At 39.6% G+C, this 20,503-nt stretch overlaps 2 protein-coding genes across 3 annotated transcripts; one reads left to right on the forward strand and one right to left on the reverse strand.

Annotated features, from left to right (window-relative positions):
- Positions 1 to 858: 858 nt before the first annotated feature.
- LOC109193954 (mini-chromosome maintenance complex-binding protein) lies at positions 859 to 5,642 on the forward strand. 2 transcript variants are annotated; one of them, XM_019344785.1, is made up of 13 exons: positions 859 to 1,080; positions 1,524 to 1,637; positions 1,753 to 1,860; positions 1,994 to 2,134; positions 2,382 to 2,426; positions 2,562 to 2,678; positions 2,773 to 2,931; positions 3,540 to 3,614; positions 3,799 to 3,912; positions 4,036 to 4,238; positions 4,341 to 4,476; positions 4,570 to 4,797; positions 5,187 to 5,642. In XM_019344785.1, the coding sequence occupies exons 1-13, from the start codon at positions 913 to 915 to the stop codon at positions 5,376 to 5,378; spliced, it is 1,800 nt and encodes a 599-aa protein (XP_019200330.1). In that variant the 5' UTR covers positions 859 to 912; the 3' UTR covers positions 5,379 to 5,642. The 2 variants fall into 2 exon arrangements, with proteins under 2 accessions (XP_019200330.1, XP_019200331.1); XM_019344786.1 differs by lacking the exon at positions 859 to 1,080 and adding an exon at positions 1,412 to 1,445.
- Positions 5,643 to 5,920: 278 nt separating this feature from the next.
- On the reverse strand, positions 5,921 to 8,255 carry LOC109193955 (adenine/guanine permease AZG1-like). The gene is made up of 2 exons (XM_019344787.1): positions 7,454 to 8,255; positions 5,921 to 7,087 (listed from the first exon to the last, which is right to left on the reverse strand). The coding sequence occupies exons 1-2, from the start codon at positions 8,196 to 8,198 to the stop codon at positions 6,081 to 6,083; spliced, it is 1,752 nt and encodes a 583-aa protein (XP_019200332.1). The 5' UTR covers positions 8,199 to 8,255; the 3' UTR covers positions 5,921 to 6,080.
- Between the last annotated feature and the right edge of the window lie 12,248 nt (positions 8,256 to 20,503).

Consider the following 20,503-nt stretch of genomic DNA (forward strand, 5'->3'; position numbering starts at 1 on the left):
TAAAATAATATGCAAAATAACTTAATTTGAATGGCTACATAGCATTTCAAAATAAGCTACTGATTCTTTTAAAGTTTTTTTTTTATTATTATTAATTTAGAAAAATGATACCATATAATTTATTAATCAAAATTTTAATATTTTAGTTTATATATATCTATATATATATATATATATATATCATTTATCAATTAATTCAACTAATATTTTAATTTCAATTAATTAACTTATTAGCTAGTAACTTTTTAGTTTTTAACTATTTCAACAATTGTTATGCCGTGGAATCAAGGTGGACACGGTTCTATGTTCATAATTTTTGAACTTTAATTTTCATATTCACAATTATTGAACTCTACATTCACAATCATAGAACTCTATGTTTATAATTCTTGAACTTTATGTTTATAATTATAAAACTATATGTTCATAATTTTTGAACTTTATATTCACAATTCTTGAACTCTTTATTCACAATTATAGGACTTTATGTTCATAATTATAAAACTCTATATTTATAATTGTGATAATTTTGAAATCGTGTTCACCTTATAAGGTGAATACGGTTCCATGCATAATTTGCCATTTGTAAGCTAGGCATGCCAGATAGAACCAATATTAACTCTTGTATCAAAAAGTCAAAATGGAGAAGGCTTAATCTAAAAACTTGAAGCCCAGTATCTATAATTTGCCTAAACCGTTGCCAACGGCCCGTTTATTTATTTATTTTGTTTGGGGCTTTTTATAGAGTTTAGTCCAAACACCGTAACGAGGAAGCCCGAATTTGGCGGGAAAACCCGGTTCCCAAGTTGGCGGGAAAAAGAACCTACTTATCGGCAACTTTGCGCGGGAGACGCCAACAGCGTCCTCGATCAACCCTAGAGAGTGAGAGAGAGAGAGAGAGAGAGAGAGAGAATGGTGGGGCTACCATACGATTGCCTTGCAAATCCACTTGGAGCCGTCAGATTGACGTTCGACAAGGCCGTTTCATCAGGTTCTGATCCTTCCACGTTTGACGGCCGGGATTGGGGCGCCACTGAACTTTTCCGGCAGTTCCTTTTTGACGATGGCGGTCTCTCACAGGTTCTCATTTTCCGTCTCTATAAGCAAGACTAGTCATTATTGTCGTCGTTGTTGTTATAGGGAGTGATTATTATGTTCTTTGGTCTTGTGTTTGTTTGATCTCAAGAGCAAATGAGTATCAAAGACCGAAAAAAATCAAAGAATTCATCTTATTGGAATTTCATTTTATACGGATTCTTAATTTTAAAATTGGAAACGGAGCTTAACTATTGGAGTATTTACTTTCAAACAAAAATCCTAATTACTTCTGAACAACTTATATTTGCTGTCATCTTTATGATCTATGACTTCAATTTGGGGAAAACAATGATTTTTATGTAATCATGCTGGTCACTGTCTAATTTAGAGTAGTGCACTTAGTGATGGTAATGAGAAATTTCTTAGCTTCTTTATACTTGCAAGGAATGTCACTAAATCTTTGCTATTATCTTTTCATGGAATAGGTACCGATGCTTAATCCTTCTACAATTAGGTGGATTCAGCCCCGCACTCTAGTTCGATTCCGGGGAATGATCCAAGACATGCTCGGTAATGAATTTTATGTTGGAGCATATAAGGTATCAATTGTTTGTCCTCTTTCTTTCTCTTTGTATACCCAGTGCCTCTTTTTTCTTTACTGTATTGTTATAGTTGATGGAGAAGTACTAACTTTGCCCTTTCTTTTGTTAAAAGGATGGGGAAGCTTGGAGAACTAATAAGTTTGCTGATGTTTCTCAATTTCCAATGAGTGATTCACCTGACATGCGAGTTTGGGAGCGTCGCTTGTTGTATTGTGTCCCTGTGAGTCCTATGTCATTATTTGTTATTTCAGCTGCTAATGAGAAAAGCAGCCTAAATTGATTCTATTAATTCAACTGCTTGTTTTTAAGTTAGTCTATTAGATATTAGCTAAGCATTTATCATCTTTGTTCAGGTCCCAGGGCAGAATCCATGGACTGAGCCTTCTTCTGAAGTTGTAATGGATTCCCTTAAAAAATCTACTTATTATACAGATTTACAGAGGGAGAAGCGCCAGAGGGAGGATGATCCAATAATGAATGACGTGGATATGGAAGTAAGTCTCTCTATGTTTTAACCCATTCATCCTTTTCTGCACTACTGGTAGTTTTCTGAATCTACTGGTCTGTTATGCTGTGATGGGATAAGGCAGCATTTCTATTTGCAGTGTGTATTGAATGATGCTCCACAATGATATATTCCCTTCTATGAGTCTATCTGTCCTGTGATGTAATATATTTCAAGTGGATGCCTTGAAATATTTTCAGTTTGATGCTAATCCAACAATTGAATTTTGATAACAGGCCAATGATGAGTCTCATGCTTCCCCTCCATCCACCAAAAAGATGGTAAGCAAAAATTACTTTTTGTGTCTGGAATTTCCTTAAAATTGTATTCTAATTTGTGTGTGTTTGTTTTTTTTTTTTTGAAAACTAATTTGTGTGTTTGATTGCCTCCAATAATTGAACTCTTCTCTTTACAAGAGAGAGGATGGAATTGCTTCCACATCCACAGATTCTGGAGAAACCCTAAATAAGGCTATCTGTACTACTACAAATATGGGGGCAGAATTTGAAAGATCTTTTCCTTGTCTGGTGAAGGTAAATTACTTTGTTTCTATAGCTACAATTGTTACCTCACTTCATTTCACGCTGTTTTAACACCAGTTTGCTTATTGTTGTTCAAATTATGCAGATATATGACTCTCCTGAGTCTGATTTAAAGCTGAATGATATTTTTGAGTTCATTGGTGTCCTCACCTTTGACACAGATCTTTCTAAAGAAAAGGAAGATAACAATAATGTTGAAAGCAGCTTGTGTGAGGATGCATTGGTTGAGTTGCCACCTAGCAAGGTCTTGTTTGATAATTCATAACATTACTTTTCAGCCTTACCTCTGACAATGAATCTATTTATTCTTTTCTTATGATTATTTTTTTTTTTGAAGGAAATTGTTATCTAATGTTGACCTAGTTAAAGAAATTAAAATTATGCTTTCGACAGTATTTCCTATTCTGTGATGCTCTGAACTTATATTAGTGTTTATTGTAATCTTACATTGAAGGAAGAAACACTTGCACAAACAGTAACACAGACCTAGTATCCTATTTTTCTTATCTTTATCTTGATGTGCTTGGGTACATCTCTGACAATCAAATGGTAGCAAAAATCTTGGGTTCTTGCAAATGAAAATTCAATGACCTTGATACTTGAAGAAGAGACCATAAAAAGTTACATATTCTATGTCCACAAAGATATATCAATCATGAATTCATGATCATTTGATATCACTCAAAGTCTGAACTGTAATAAGGATAAAGTGTCTGCAAGTTTGAAGATCTTTCTTCAACAATATTCTAGTCATTAGTAAATTTTGGGTTTTGTGTTATTTCTTAATACTGTTATTGAAAATCCTCTGTGCTGCTGAAAGCTATGTTTTAAGCAGTTCTCTGCATTTTGCAGGTGCCTCGGCTACATTGCTTTGTTTACCAGAAACTTAACGTTCAAGATTTCGTCTCAAGTTTCCCCAGGACAGAGGTAGTTGGAATCAGCAATTACTTATCCCTATTACTGATGGTTATTTTAATTGTTATCAAGAGAGCAGCGTTCAAATCCCCCTCTTTTAGGAAAAAACACAAACTAATTTTCAATTCCTACTTTATTCAGTCTATTGGCCACTTTAAGTAGCAAATTTTCTTGCATTCTTATGGTGATTGCACAGCTAAAATCTCATGTGGTGAAAGGGATAAGGGAAACACTGCTGGGGCATCTCACATCTGTTCTTGGAAATGATAGAGTTGCAGCTGAATTCATGTTACTACACCTGTTGTCTCAGGTATGTCTAGAATTTACTTTTAGGGCCACTTGTGGTAATGAGTGCATAGACTGGTTCCATATTTGATGTTGTTAATGCTTTTTTATTTCAACACCATGATAAGAATATTTTATGTGGATGCAGGTCCATGCTAGAGTAGATCCAATTGCAGTAGGAAAGCTTTCATTAAATCTCACATGTTTCAGCAATGAAACTGCATCTGTTTTTCGCCATCGACTCTGCCTTGCCATAAAGAATCTTCTACCATTCTCTCAGTGTATACCTCTCACAGTTGATTATCTTAACACTGCTTTGCTTGCACCAAAAAAAGACTATCAAACAAACAGGTACTTGCATTTTACCATCTAGCAACCATATTTGTCCATTTTTAGCGAATTTGATAAATGATGCACCAGGCTAATGATTTGTTATTATGGTCAATACTGCAGATTGGTTACAGGAGTTCTGCAATTTGCTGATGGCACTCATTTGACCGTTGATGAGACACAATTACAATCTGGATCCCTCAACTCAACTGGGGTTGAGAATACCAGGCTACTAAAGAACTTGCTAGATGTGCAAAAGGTTCACAAGATAATGCTAGTTTCATGCATTTCCAACTTGATTCTGCATCCCTGATTTCAATACTGTGCTGACCTTTGCTTCATTTTCTTGCAGGTGGAATACGACTTCACCTACTACAAAATGGAGATGCCTACTGATGCCCAACTGCTAATTCTTTCCGAGGGAAAATCAAACATACTACCAGCTGATATAGTTTTGCCATTCCGTCCAACTTCAGTAACTTCCTATGAAGAAGTTGAGACTGATGTGCTGTGTGGTTGGCGTTGGTACTTGGGTACAATGAAATCATTGTCACATACCATTGCCCCGGAAATGCAGAAGGTATGAACTAATACTGCTATTTTGAACATCCACCTTCTCCCCTCTCAAAAGGGATTTTGATAACTATATTAAGGACATATGTGGCTGACATATTCCATCTCTATTTGTTCTAGTTTAGCTCCTATTGAATAGCTGTATATGGTAGATTAGTTGTTGTAACTTCTTGCTAGCTTCTCTCCTCTGAACACTATTTATACCTGCTTGGGTTTATATCAATACATTCATTAAGTTCATAAACTCTACATGGTATCATGGGTTTATACAGTCTAGGTTAGTTTGTCCTTTGCCGGCTAGGGTCACAAGGTAGTGTTCCCTCAAGTAGTGTAATTGTGGGTTTTTCTCGTCAAAAAAAAACAAAAATAATAGTGGTGTTTAATACACTATTGCAGGTGTTGGAAGATGATTTGGTTGCAGCCAGGCAAGCTGATCGTAGCCTGGGCAGCCAAGAATTTAGCAGATTGTTGACAATGGGGCGTTTGATATCTCTTAGTTTCGGTGAAACCAGCTTGTCGGTTGAGCACTGGCAAATGGTCAAAGAGTTGGAGAGACTCCGCAAAGAGAGACTCAATGGACGCATGTAAAGTTTCTTTTGTTTCAGACACCTTTTAGTTAGGTACTAAAATTGTGTAAAAAAAAAAAACGATAATATTGTGTGTTTTTTTTGGTTGTTGGAAGTGCATCCATTAAATCCTCTCTGGCTGTCTGTCTGTAGGGTTATTAAATTATAAGCTCTGCTCAGATTGGACCCTTTTTCATCAGATCAGAGGGCTCCATAATGGTGTATTCAGATTGTATGTTTTATGTTTATCTTATTATTTGTGCCCCATTTATGGTGTCCTTATTCATATGGCAGCATTTATACATGTCCATTTCAACTCCTGGTTGTTACACTTATTTATTATAGCCTTATAGGCAATAATGATATACCAGAAAACATTTATAAGAGCATCAACAGAGCGCAGTTGGCGCATAAGGCTACGTCTATCCTTTCTCTTTCTCTTTCTTTGCGGGCCCTGCAAAAACTATTCTTGTGGGCGACTCCGACTCGTCTTTCTCCTTCACATCAGTTCGATGTTCTAATGTCATTGTAAAAAGAGTGAAAAATAATTTTTGTATATAAAAATTATGAGTTTAAATTTGACTAATATTTTTGTGTAGTTTATAACACAACAGTGGAAATTTATTTACACAAACTATTTGGACCGCCAATGACAAAATGGATAAAGCAAAAACTATTCTAATGGAATAAAGAAAAAAAGTTATGAGCTATCAGTATAACCAACTCAAGAAGAATTTGTTTGTTTCCCACCATTATCCGAGGAAGAAACATTGCTATTCGCCCCCTGAATTATCCCAAAATTCCTCAACAACCCCAAACTCCAATCCCACAAGTGCAACACAATGAAAGTGCCAATGCCGCCTATCAATCCATACGCAATAGAGTAAGTCAACGGCATCAAAATCAACGTCACGAACGCCGGAATCGCCTGCCGCATATCATCCCAGTCAACCTCCACCACCGCCTTCATCATCAACACACCCACCAGAATCAAAGGCGGCCCCACCGCCCACGCCGGAATCGACGCCAGCAGCGGCGTGAAGAAGAACGCCAGGAAGAAATAACACCCCGCCGTTAACGCCGTCAGCCCCGTCCGCCCGCCTTCCCGTATCCCAGTCGACGACTCTATGAACGCCGTCACCGGCGACGTTCCCAGCAGCGATCCTATCACTATCGCCGACGCGTCGGACATGAACGCGAAGTATTGCCCCTCGAAGTTGCCGCCGCCGTCGGTGAAGCCGGCGAAACGCGCCATGGAATACAGAGTCCCGGTCGTGTCCAGGATGTCCACGTACAGAAACGTCACCAGCGCTTCCCAGAAATACCCTTTTCCGATGTCCTTGAAGCTCAGGGCCCCCGCCGTGCTCTCGATTTTGTGAACGTCCACGACTTTCTTGAAGTACTTGAACGCAGAGTCCCCGGCAGGAGTGTCCGGAAAGGCGGTAACTCTTGTGTTTCTGAACCAGGAAACCCCCGTCACGAAAATGATGCCGTAAATCATGGCGCCCTTCACGTTTTTAGCCAAACAGTAAGCTATAATCACGAATCCCACCACCGCCAGCCAGAACGTCGGGCTCTCCATTCGGCCATGCAGACAGAGTATGTCGCCGGAGACGCTCCCGCCGGGGAGAAGAGAAACGGTGCCGTTCGCTGACGTCACCACCGGCGCGAGAGCCGCACGTGCTGAGCTCGGGCACGCTCCGAGCGTCACCAGTGTAGAAGGGCTGAAACCTAATTAAAAATATTGAAAAATATTCTTATTAGTTATACTGTAATTAATTAATAACTGTATTAGAGTTATATTCAATAGTGGACTCTTGGATACAGTCCTTCCCTAAGTTATCAATTATCATTTCCATAAATTTTGGTTGATAATTATATAATCTAACTATCAGTTTAGACTTATTTATCAGTTTTTTTTAGACTTTTAGTTGAAATGAAGTTTAAAATGAAGCTTAAATTTGATATGTCGATTTAAATTTTTAGTTGAAATGGAGCACATGTTTTAATTGGATCTGAGGAATGATTTTGGCAAATTAATTAAGAACTAATTAATAGTGTAATTAATAAAGAATTTAGTATTTTAATCTCTCTTACCTACTAAGCCGATTCCCTGGTTGTTCTGCAAGCCGATGAAGGCCAAGAAAAGTCCAATACCGGCGGAGGAAGCGATTCTGACGGGTTTAGGGACCAGTTTCGCAAGCTTGGCGCGCAAACCGACGGCGGAGATGGCGAGAAAGATGAGACCTTCGATGAAAACGGCGGCTAACGCGCTTTGATACGAAACGTTGCCGGAGCCATGGAAGCCGACGACGGTGTAGGCGAAGTAGGCGTTGGTGCCCATTCCGGGCGCTAATGCCAGCGGCAGATTCGCGAATACGCCCATGATCAAGCACCCTATCAGCGACGAGGCGGCGGTGGCGACGATGAGATCTTTCCGCGTCTTTTCCAGACAGGCGGCGTAGCCCGGATTAACCGGGTTGAACTTGCAGGAGTCGTCGGGCGGCACTAGGCGGAGGTTGGGGCTCCCGGTGCAGTTGGAGGGAGAGACGGTTGGATCGGAACAGAGCGGAACGCAGTCGGAGACGGAGCACGTGCCGCCGGAGTCGGACAATATGGAGGCGTTCACGGCGAGGATGTAGGCCATGGTGAGAAAAGTGGCGGTGCCGGCGCGGAGCTCCGTCGTGAAGGTGGAGTTCCGCTCATTGAGCTTGAACCGCTTGCCGACTCTGCTTTTCGCCACGAAAGCATTCAGCCGCTTCACCGGAGATTGTTCTGTGCCCGACGCAGCAGCCGCCTCCGCCTCCGCTGCCGGTGCTCTATCTCCGGCTTCCAAGTCCATTATAGATTAGCGAATGAATTTTCTGTCAGATCGCTTTGGCTTAAAATAATTTTGGGTGCCCTATACTCAAATATTATATATATATATGATGACTGGTCAACGGCCAACTTTGACAATCTATTTTATTTTATTTAAATGATTTTCACATTACAATAATTAATAAAACAGCATTTATGAGAGATACTTTATAAAGATACAAAAATAGTCCTAGCTAAAATAAGTAAAAGTAGATCGAATTACATAAAGTAGGAATCCAAAAGTTGATAATATATAGAGTTTAAATAGAATAAGTTTGATTACCAAAATAATATTTTTTAAGAGAGTTGTTCTAGACCGTAATGGGCGGGGCCTAGATGTAGTCATCCGACCACAGAGTACATGTTCTTGGTAGATCGAATTGCTTGAAGTAGTGGGCTAGTTAGTAGTTACCAAATGATGTAGCAGTTATGAATTAAATGCAGTTAACTCCTGGATTTCTCTCCCAATAATGAGGGCTTAAATGAATACGGTTATCTTACTAAATTCTTGTGTAATAGTTAGAAGCATTTGTGGATTCGTTTATTGGCATATTAGATGTATAAATACTCCCTGGGAAAAAATATTCATAGTTCAATTTTTCTGTCAATTATACATTCATGTTCTCAAAATGCCTTGCATTTGTCGATCGTACTTCTCGGTTAGAGCACTTTTTGAGCTGAGTGCTTGTGCTCGCCCGCCCTTGACTACCTTAGGTCATTTTCTAATCATAAAATCTAGAGGTGTACATATATAATCGGTGAAAAATTAGTTAACCAATCTAATCGATAAAATTCGGTTAACCATTTTATAACTGAAATATTTTGGTTCGGTTAATGGTTAAGGATTTTTAAGAATTTCGTTTAACGGTTAATTAGGTTCGAAAGTGTCAGTTAACCGAATTACATAATTCATAAATAATATTATTAGATTAGTTTTTTCAAAACCTATTATTTATGTATTGATGTAATGACTATTTTTGTTGTGTTAAATTATAAATTTACACATTTTAAGATTTTTAAGTATGACTATTTTTTTTAAAAGTATTTTTAATTACGTTTTTCTCTCGCTACGTTTCGCGAGTTCTCTCTAACCCTACCTCTTTAGGGTTCCGGTAGCGTTTTTCAACATGGCAACGGATGACGGAGGCAGTATAGCAGGCCTATGTGCGAATCTAACACTTGCGGATGTAGATGATGAGGACACGGCTTTGCAGGTGCCGAATGTCCAGGTCGTGCGGGAAGCCCAGGGCGCAAGCTATTACGCGGTTGGAAGGTTGATCACAAATAAACAGGTGAAGTTCTTGTTTTTCCAGGACACAATGGCGTCAGTTTGGCAGCCTGCAATGGGGGTAACTATGCGGCAATTACAGCCACAACGCTTCCTAATTCGGTTCTATCACGAGACGGATTTGGTAAGGGTTTTGCGGGATGGTCCTTGGACGTATGAGCAGAATTTGCTTGTGATGAAGAAGGTTGAACCTGAGGAGGATCCGGAAACTACGCCTCTGAACCATGCAGAGTTCTGGATACAGATACATGATTTGCCGGCCGGTCTCCGGTCGAGTGCGGTGGTCTCTGCGATTGGCTCTTTTCTGGGCACGTTGATTACAACTGATGACAAGAATTTTGGGGGTTCTATGCGAACATATTACCGAGTTTGAGTAGCCATTGACATCACCAAGCCACTTAAAAAACAGATGAAGCTGAAGAAAGACAATGGAACGTGGGCGATTGTTGATTTCAGGTACGAGCGATTACCAACCTTTTGTTTTCTTTGTGGGGTGATCGGACATGGGGATAGGGTCTGTCTAAGGATAGAACATGGGGCAGACGTGAATGCTGATAAGCCATATAATGCGGGGCTGCGAGCAGGTGCACGACGGACTGCTCCTATGGCAGGCCAGCTGGTAGCGCCGGAGTTGGATGAGGACAGAAGGGGTTGGGTAGCTCCTGGAATGTTGGCAGAACAATTGGAACAAACTGTGGTGGACGGTCCAGACTTGGCAGCTTCTGATGCAAAACGGAAACGTGTTGAGGGGCATGGGCAGGAAGATGTGATCATAACTAATGCAATGGAAACTGAGAATACAGTGACAAAAAACGGCCGGGAGGCGGGTCTTGCGACGCAAGCCCGCCGAGGATTATGAGTCTAATGGCATGGAATTGCCGGGGGCTTGGCAACCAAACGGCAATTCAGGTACTGGCGGACTTAGTTCGCACGAAGCGGCCAAGGGTGATTTTTTTGATGGAGACGTTTGTGGATACTCAGAGGATGGAGGTTGTGCGGGTCCAATTGGGATATGATAATGTGTTCGTGGTAGATGCGGTTGGACATAGTGGGGGTCTTGCAATGATGTGGTTGAGCTCGGTGGATCTCCAGGTAACGGGTTATTGTGATAATTATATTGATACTACTATATGTTTAGATGTTGGTAGCCCGGTGTGGCGTTATACGGGGTTTTATGGTTTTTCACAAAGAACAAGGAGACGGGAATCATGGCAATTATTGCGCCAGCTTGCAGGTTTGAGTACTATGCCCTGGGTTGTGATGGGAGATTATAACGATCTCATGAGCCAAGCAGAAAAACGGGGGCGGGCCCCGCACCCCCCCATGGCTGATTAATGGTTTCTGTGAAGCGGTTGCAGATTGTGGGTTACAGGATTTCCCGTTTGAGGGCTACCAGTTTACATGGAAAAGGCGCAGGGGAACGAGTAATATGGTGGAGGAGAAGTTGGACAGGATACTAGTCTCGGATAGTTGGTTGTCAATGTTTGAGGGGGCAACAGCTATGTCGATGGCTTGTCCGTACAGTGATCACATGCCGATACTACTTATACCAGTAGCTGTGGTTCAAACTGCACGGTGTAGGAGGTTTCTATTTGACAATATGTGGCTGCGGGAGGAGAGGTGTAGAGAGATTGTGGCTCAGAGTTGGGGTCGTACGACGGGTCTTGAAGTGTTGGAACGGATTGAGTCTTGCGGAAGGGATTTATGGCGCTGGGGGAGGTCCTACAATAAGGACTTTCAGCGGCGTATTGATTTATGCAGGCGGGATATGGAGATTTTGAGGCCACGGGATGATGATGAAAGTCTAGTTGCATATGCTATTGTTGAACGGGAGATGTTATTTTTGCTAAATCAACAACATCTCTACTGGAAACAAAGGGCAAAGGAACATTGGTATAAGAATGGGGATTTAAATAGTAAATTTTTTCACAACTCGGTGAAAACAAGGAAACGGCGGAATAGGATTAATAAGTTGAAGGATGATGATGGGAACTGGGTACGGACTAAGGATGAGATTGGTAATGTGATGCAAGAGTACTTCGGGAAGTTGTTTGAATCTGAGCAGGGGGAGATGTCTGAAATCATTAATGCGATACAACCAAAAATTAGTGCCCAGCAGAATACCCGATTATTGTGCCCTGTGAGCATGGATGAGGTGAGAAAGGCTGTTTTTCAAATGCATCCAGATAAGTCGCCGGGACCAGATGGGTTGGGTCCGGGTTTTTTCCAGCATTACCGGGATATTGTAGGAGAGTCAGTAACTGGTTTTTGTAGAGACTATTTCCAGAGTACTGTTTTACCGAAGAAGGCAAATGATACATATGTCGTGCTGATCCCAAAGAAACCGGTACCGGAGTCGATGAAGGACCTGCGCCCGATAACGCTTTGTAACGTAGTGTATAAGATAGCGGCCAAGGTTTGTGCTAACCGGTTGAAACCATTACTGGAGGGGATTATATCGCATGCACAGAGTGCGTTTGTGCCGGGCCGTTTGATCACTGATAACATAATGCTAGCATATGAAGCTCACCATTATCTCCGACGGAAGACACAGGGGAAGGAGGGGGTGGTAGCGTTAAAAGTAGACATGAGTAAAGCATATGATCGTGTCGAATGGGCTTTTCTTGAGGCGGTAATGCTGAAAATGGGTTTTGGAAGGAAATGGATTGATATACTGATGGAGTCTGTCCGAACAGTCAGGTATCACATACTGTATGAGCAGCGGCAACTGGGGCCTATCTTGCCGGGGCGGGGGTTACGTCAGGGTGATCCATTATCACCTTATCTGTTCCTGCTGGTGGTGGAAGGGCTGAGTGTTATGATAGACAGGTATATGAGTATGGGCCGTTTGCATGGGATCCGAGTTACCCGGGGAGCGCCACCGATATCTCATTTGCTTTTTGCGGATGATTGTTTCTTGTTTCTGCGGGCAAATGAGGATGAGACTGCGTGTATGAGATATGTGCTAGACACCTATTCAAAAGCATCCGGACAGAAGATTAGTTTTGAAAAATCCGTGGTATGCTTTTCCAGCAATGTTAAACCTGCCTAGCGGAGTATGGTCACTCAGATGTTGGGGGTGATCGAAGGGGATACAGTGGGGAAATATCTAGGACTGCCGTCAATAGTGGGACGAAGGAAAAAACAGATATTGGGGTTTCTGAAGGACAGGATTCTGGCCAAGGTGAGAACATGGAATGCAAGGTTCTTGTCGAAGGCTGGGAGGGAGGTGCTGCTTAAGAATGTCATTCAGGCAATGCCTAGCTATGCAATGATGGTTTTCCTGCTACCAAGGGGAACCTGTAAAGATATTGAGACATTGATGAATGAGTACTGGTGGACGGGAACTGTGGGGAGTGGAAAAGGCATACGGTGGAGATCTTGGCAGGGTTTAACAGCCCCGAAAGCAGTTGGGGGAATGGGTTTTCGTTCTTTGCATGAGACAAATTTGGCATTACTGGGGAAACAGGCGTGGAGGTTGGTCACATGACCAAACTCAATAGTGGCCCGGGTTTATAAAGCACGGTATTATCCGAACAGCACTTATGATCAGGCGGTGGAAGGCAGCAACCCGTCTTTTATTTGGAGGGGTTTGCTTGAGGTCCAGCGAGTGATTCGAGATGGGTGCAGGAGGAGTATTGGAGATGGCCACGATACGGTGATTGGTAAGCATGCATGGTTACCATGTGTGGATGAGCCTTTCATCACTACACCAGTAGATGAGGAGACCTTTAACTCACCAGTGTCTTCTTTGTTTAATGCTCAAAATACAGGTTGGGATGTGCAACGGGTGCGAAGTGTCTTTAACGCCCGGGATGCCAGCTTGATTCTGAACATACCAATTTCTGTGCGAAGGCCAAGGGATTCATGGTACTGGTATTGGGAGGGGTGAATATTCTGTAAAGTCGTGTTACAGACGGTTGAAGGGTGAGATGTTGGATGCCCGGCCGTGGTCTCGGATTTGGAACTTACATGTACCGCCAAAGGTCAAGCACTTTTGCTGGCAGTTGGCTTCTTCTTTTTTGCCTACTAATGATGCTTTACGGGCAAAGAATATTCACTGCGCTTTGATGTGTCATATGTTTGTGGAATGCAGCGCATTAGCACGTGTCTGGACTTTAGCGGGTGTGCCGACAGTGGGGGATGCTCATGGTAATGTAATTGATTGGTTTTTTGTTTTATTGTCTCGTTTGCATGGTGATCTAGTGGCAAAGTTTGCTATGATCTGTTGGGGTGTGTGGCAGAGCCGTAATGAATGTGTCTGGAACAGTGTTGCTTTTAATGTGGAATTGGTGGTTCACCGGGCACTCAGTTTCTGGTCTAGTTGGATGAGTGTGAATACCCACGGCCAGGCAGAACAATCAGCGGCAGGGGATGAAGGGTGGAAACGGCCTGAGGCGGGACGCATTAAACTTAACACGGATGCTTCTGTGTTACCGGACTCCAATTCTATGGGGTTGGGGTGGGTGCTCAGAGATCATTCAGGCTTATTTTTAGCTGCAAAGAATGTGTATTTGGAAGGGATTTATACAGTGAATGAGGCAGAGACAATATGTTTAAGGGAGGCACTGAGCTGGTTGAAGGACACAGGTATGGGAAGTGTGGATGTGGAGATGGATTCTTAGAATGTATTTTATTCCCTACAGGCAACTTCTTTTGATTCTACTTTCGGTTTTTTAGTAGATGATGTTAAAGAATTAGCATCTATGATAGATGATGTTAGATTCTGTTTTGTTAAACGATCTGCGAACTATGTCGCTCATACGATTGCTAGAGAGGCATGTTCTACTGCAGGTTGTGGAGAGTGGTTTGATGTCCCACCTCCTTTTCTTGTACCGCACCTATCACGTGATTTAATGCATTAATCTTTTCTTCTCAAAAAAAAAAAAAAGATTTTTAAATTGAACTAAAATATTTCAGTTAATTGGTTCAGTTAATGGGTAAAGTATTTAAAATTTTAATTTGGTTATTAATTGAATGAATACCTCTAATAAAATCAATAGATCTAATTGAAATTAGATTAGATTAGCCTCATTTGTAAATGTGAATATCGATGTAATTTGCAGAATTGATTGATGAATTTGAGGTTGAGGCTTGTTTGGATGCTTGTTTAAGGATTTTTATTTTAAGGAGAGTGATGTTTAAGGATGAAGAACACAGATTCCATATGGATTAGGTATCTATATCTGCGTTCATACATTGAAAGGAAGAATCTTAATTACACATCTTTTAGCCGTTAATTCAACAATAGTTGACAGCATGACAATACCTAAAATATCTACCCACTAAAGCACATAGAAAATTATGGAAATAATTTTATGATTAAAAAATAATTAGAATACATCATATTAAATTTAATACAAATGATGTAGTGTGACATATTATTTACCTAATAAAAAATTAATACTTGGTAACAATTTATTAATCTTGAAAAATTTTTATACTACACAAAAATTGATATGGTCGAGAATGATTTCACGTACCTATATATTTATGTGTTATATGCAGACTAAATAAATTATTGAGCATCCACATTACGTTATGATATATACCAGATGATTTGACAGTGACTATTATTGCAGTTGGATTATCTTGATGAGGTAAAGATTAAAAAAAGTTACAACTATAGAGCAAATAGTATTTGACAAAGAAATGTCAACCACTGAGAAGAGGGATAATAATACGTCAACCTCTGAGAATCGAGATATGTGTTAACGATGATTATTCTAGTATGGCTGCTCTATTGCATTGTTTCTTGTACGATAGCGGGTTGCCTACCTTGCCCTGTGCATGTGGGTTGCTTCCAAAGTATCACAAAGCCCACACAACTATGTATGTTGTGTACGTGCATGGGCTGCCTACCCTGCCCTGTAGGTCCAGTACGCGCATGTGGATTGCCTCCATAGCAACGCAAACTCACATGGTTATGTATATTGTACGCATGGGTCGCCTACCCTCCCTTCCAGACCCAATACGCGCATGTGGGTTACCTCCAGGGCAACGCAAACCCACATGATTATGTATATTGTGCGCATAGGTCGCCTGACCTACCCTCCCTTGTAGACCCAATACGTACATGTGGGTTACCTCCAGAGCAACGCAAACCCACATGGCTATATATAATATATGTTGTGTGCGTGGGCCGCCTACCCTACTTTGTAGGCTCAGTATGCGCATGTGGCCTGGGTTGCCTCTAGAGTAACGCAAACCTACATGACTATGTATGTTGTGCGCATGAGCCGTCTACCCGGCCTACCTGCAGGCCCAATATGTGGGTTGCCTCCAAAAAAATGCAAACCCACATTGCTATGTATGTTGTAGGCATGGGGCGCCTACTATAATAATAATAATAACAACAACAACAACAACAACAACAATAATAATAATAATAATAATAATAATAATAATATAACTTGTAAAAGTCCTTCACGGAAGCACTTGTATGTGTCCTTTTTCTGTTATCACTTTTCTAAGCAAAGATGCGACTTCCGTTCACACATTCATTTGGAGAAAAATATGCAAAGCCACAAAAATATCGTTTTCGGAATTATTCGTAGTAATCACGTCAAGATTAGTTTACATTTTGCTAATTCAAAAAAATCTTCATCAATAACAGACAGTAAAGTATATATTGGCCATATTTGGTAACATAGTTATTTTATCAGTCAATTTTAACTCCTTTAAATACTATTAATTGTTTGAATTAATTAAACGACTAATATGAGTATTTGATTAGTTAACTTTTTGTAACACTTTATTATTTTGAAACGTTAAAATTTAAAAAACTATTCACATAATCACATGTCAACTCTTTATATGTTCTTAGAGAAATTAGTCTGATATTTAATTTATTTAACAAGTCAACTCTTTATATGTCTTGATATTTTTTAAAAAGTCAAATATTGTAAGAATATTATTAATGATTATATTTATTAAGCAATTTGTACGTGTTCGTTCACATGCATGGCTCTTCAATTTGTTATTGGTGTGAATATATGTTATCAGTTATCGAGTTAGCCTTCTCCAATTATAATATGAATCCATATATTTTTGTATGCAGGTTACGTTGAAATAGTGGAGTTCAACCTTGACGGGTTTTGTCACAATTTCTCCTCCCCAGCGTAAGCCAAATTGATGATTATTTTACTTTAGGGTGGTTCTCATAGAACATCACCCATTATTTGACAGGTTATGAGAACCAAATTATGCAACGGATAACTAATGATCATTACTGGAAATTCTGAAATTTCCGACCACTTGAAAGTGATCTTAAATCAAGTCGAAAGCCTTGTTCCGATCACTTTTGGTATTCGGAAAAACCCTTGTTGCTATTTCCGATCACTTTTTGCACTGTTGGAAATTATGGAATTTCCGACCACCTGAAAGTGATCTTAAATCAATTCAAAAGCAAAAAGTGGTCGGAAATAGCAACAAAGGTTTTTCTGGATACCAAAAGTGGTCGGAACAAGGCTTTCAACTTGATTTAAGATCATTTTCAGGTGGTCGAAAATTCTATAATTTCCAGCAATGTTGCTTTCAACTTGATTTAAGATCACTTTCAGGTGGTCGGAAATTCAATAATTTCCAGTAGTGGATATTAGGGTGATGTTCTTATGAGAACTACCTTCCTCATGAATATATGAGAAACAATTTGATGCACAAAACATAATATATGGCTCCCAGACATGCCTGAAGGACCTTGCGGTGCAATCGTATCTGGGTGCGGTGCAATCGTATCTGGGTGCGGTGCAATTATATAGTAAATTCGGTGTAATCCTTCACAAGTTCGCAATTCACAAATTAAGGTTAGTTAATAGTTATCACCTGATTATGGACTCAAGCGTGAGTCATATTGATTCAATTCATATATATCCCGCGCTATTATTAACTTCATTTAATCTGTAGGGTTTAGCGTGGAGAAATAAAAAGAAAATAGACAGGTACTTCAAGCATAAACATATGAATGTGAAATTATGTCTTTTTCTGATTTGACATTATCCTATATTTTGTTGAACTTTGAAATTTGGATCAATATTATTTTCAATAAAATCACAATTTGAAAGTGTAATGTTATATCACATCTTACATTGTCGAAAAGATATTATATTTATTATTACAAAGTATATTTTTTTTAAAGAAAAATGTGATGATATTTTTGTTAAAAAATTATAATTATATCTTCTTCTTCTTTTTTTTTTTTTTTTTTTTTTTTTTTTTTTTTTAATGATGAATACGATATCTTTCAAGATACGAAAAGAGTTGTGTGGTTAGTCATTGATTTTATAGGGTGTCTGTAATCCTTAGAATAAAAAATAAAAAATATAATTTTTATAATAATTAATTCTGACCATATAATTATTGCACAATTCGATGTAGATTTTATAGATATAAAACTATAGAACGTGACTTTATATGCATACATACGAATTAGTGATGAAGACGTGTGAACTGAAAGGGAGAGTTTCACCATCATAATAATATATAAGAAATAATAATAACCTTTTATATAATAAAGATATCTTCTCCAATCACATATGTGCCTCTATTCATGGCAAAACAATGTACGTCATAACAACGACATGAAAAATGCGACTTGTCCTCACTACTACAGAAAACGATTTTAACGTCGGTTAAAATACCTCATTTAACGTCGGTTATCTTTCATCAAATTTTATTTTAAAATACACGACTTGAAACTAGTGTTTGAGAACTTAAACCTTGTTTAATAAAATTTCTCATCACCATATTAGTCAAACATGACGCATAAATTTTTTTTAATGTAATTTATGTGCTATTACTCCAGGTTAGGGTTTACTCTGTACACATCCTCAAATAGTAGTTACGAATTTTCTCGTTAGGCAAAATTAAATATATCAAGTTTCTTGAAATTGTATAGTCATTCTTGGATTACAATTTTGTTTAAGTTTCGTAATTGACTTATATTGTTTGATAATAAGTAGTGAAATTAACTCCATGATTAGATTCAAGTGATGCCAGTCATGTGGTAAATTTAAAAAAAAATCAAAAATAAATTATCAGAAAATAAAGGAAAAAAATATTTTTTAAAAAAAAGTGAGAGCAAAGGATAAATAGATAAATGCTTATCCCTATCACAAAGTTAAAACGACTTTGAATGGTACCACCTTCTGTTTGGCTTTTTGCAATTTGTCACTTATGACGAATATATTTTATATGAATCGTGCCCGTCTATCTTTGAAAATGTCACTATTTTTATATTTATTTTTTAGTCATTTTGATCTCTTAAAGCAATAGTTAGCCTTCACCCACACTTTTCACTTGACACAATATTCTTACTTGAACAAACTCCTATATATATATAATTCTCAATTCCAATATATATAATTAACGTATGCAGCCAAGCACTTTGTGCTCAGATGATACCGTAAGTATTTTCTCTAAATACAATATATTATAATATATTGTATTATTGGGTGCATGGTTGCAATAGGCGCTAGGCGCTAGTCGGGCGGTAGAGTAGCGCCTAGCGCCTAGACGGCCTAGGCGGGGTCTAAGCGGTCTAGGCGGCTAACTGAAAAAATGAAAAAACAGTGCACGTGTGTAGGTGCATATGTCATATTATACATACATACATACATATATATATATATATATATATATATATATATATATATATATATATGTCATATAAATGAAAAAAAATTAGCAAGGTCGAGTCCGACGGGTTAACTCGGCTAACGCGACAGAAATTGACGAGTTAACTCGGCGTAATTAGTCGAGTCGGCCGGGTTAACTCGGCTAACTCAACAGAAATTGACGAGTTAACTCGGCGTAATCGGCCAAGTTAGGTGCTAGGCGGCCGAATTAGGCGCTAGGCGGGCGCCTAGACGACCGGTCTCCTAGGCGGGAGCCTAGGGGAGAAATCGCCACGGCCTAGGGGCGCCTAGCGCCTATGCGCCGATTACTCGGTGTCTAGGCGGGATTTTTGCAACACTGATTGGGTGGCTGTGGTGCAAGTAGGAGATTGAGTCAATTAGTGACTTAATCTGTTATGCAACTCAGGAAATTCAGTTAAGCTTTAAGTGAATATCTGCCTACGTTGACGGCATATAGGCTTCTAAGCAAAACAGTCCTCCCACAGCTCCTGTATTTAGAATACACGCATCATCAGCTTCTGTGGTTCCCTTTGAGAGGAGGTCACATGATCGAACTCCGGTAGTGGAAAATTGACTCTTTGTGAAGCAATAGTTAGAGAAAGTATAGAACATATACTACCTATAAAGTTGTGTTATATACATATCGTGCGGCCGGTGCGAATTCACCATCAAGTATGTATAAATGCATCACAAAACGCACCACACCAAAAAAAAAAAAATGCATCACACCTCCCCACACCTAATGTGCATTTTTTAACACTGTATATATGGTACATTTATGCATACCTGATGGTGAATATGCACGACCCCACACAGATCATGTGATTATGTATGTTGTTGGAGAATACATTCAAGGATGTTGGAGTTTTGGAGTTTTTGCCTTGCTACTTGTCCCACATTGGTTTCTTAGGGACTACTTTCCCATCATTTAAATGCCACTCCTTTTGGAGTCTTTGAAATCTTTTCAAGGGAGGGAAAGGAGAAGTCCCCGTGCGCGCCGCCGCCGTCGCCCGCCCGCTCGGCTCGGTTCGCACGCGCGTCGCGGTGTGGTGGGGTGGGGTCGAAGTTTTACGCGGCAGTTATATTTTGTCCTACTTTTTCGCTACTCCACAGAATTATTCTTAGTCTACGCACTAATAATAAAGTCAGAGAGATTTGTGCGCGTTAGTGGGCGATTACGAACGCGATTAGCGTTCCTCTCTTTGCGTTTTTCCGTCTATTTTTTCGGTTGATTGTGGCTGATACTGGGAAGTCAAGTATTCTCACTACTATAAATACCTGTCTTCCCAGACCTCTCGAATTACACTGGAAAAATAAGCTTAAACGCTCAGTTGCTACGTATCTCTAAAGTGCAAAGAATACGTG

This window comes from Ipomoea nil, unplaced genomic scaffold, assembly GCF_001879475.1.
Source record: "Ipomoea nil cultivar Tokyo-kokei standard unplaced genomic scaffold, Asagao_1.1 scaffold1932, whole genome shotgun sequence".
Classification (NCBI taxonomy): Eukaryota; Viridiplantae; Streptophyta; class Magnoliopsida; order Solanales; family Convolvulaceae; genus Ipomoea; species Ipomoea nil.

What these genes read in the sequence shown, in the direction of transcription:
- LOC109193954 (XM_019344785.1), top strand. Translation starts at nt 913, where the DNA reads ATGGTGGGGCTACCATACGATTGCCTTGCAAATCCACTTGGAGCCGTC. An exon ending in TTTATGTTGGAGCATATAAG is followed by an intron (nt 1,638 to 1,752) that starts GTATCAATTGTT and finishes TTTTGTTAAAAG; the next exon opens with GATGGGGAAGCTTGGAGAAC. An exon ending in TGAATGACGTGGATATGGAA is followed by an intron (nt 2,135 to 2,381) that starts GTAAGTCTCTCT and finishes TTTTGATAACAG; the next exon opens with GCCAATGATGAGTCTCATGC.
- LOC109193955 (XM_019344787.1), bottom strand. Translation starts at nt 8,198, where the DNA reads ATGGACTTGGAAGCCGGAGATAGAGCACCGGCAGCGGAGGCGGAGGCG. An exon ending in CCAGGGAATCGGCTTAGTAG is followed by an intron (nt 7,088 to 7,453) that starts GTAAGAGAGATT and finishes ATTTTTAATTAG; the next exon opens with GTTTCAGCCCTTCTACACTG.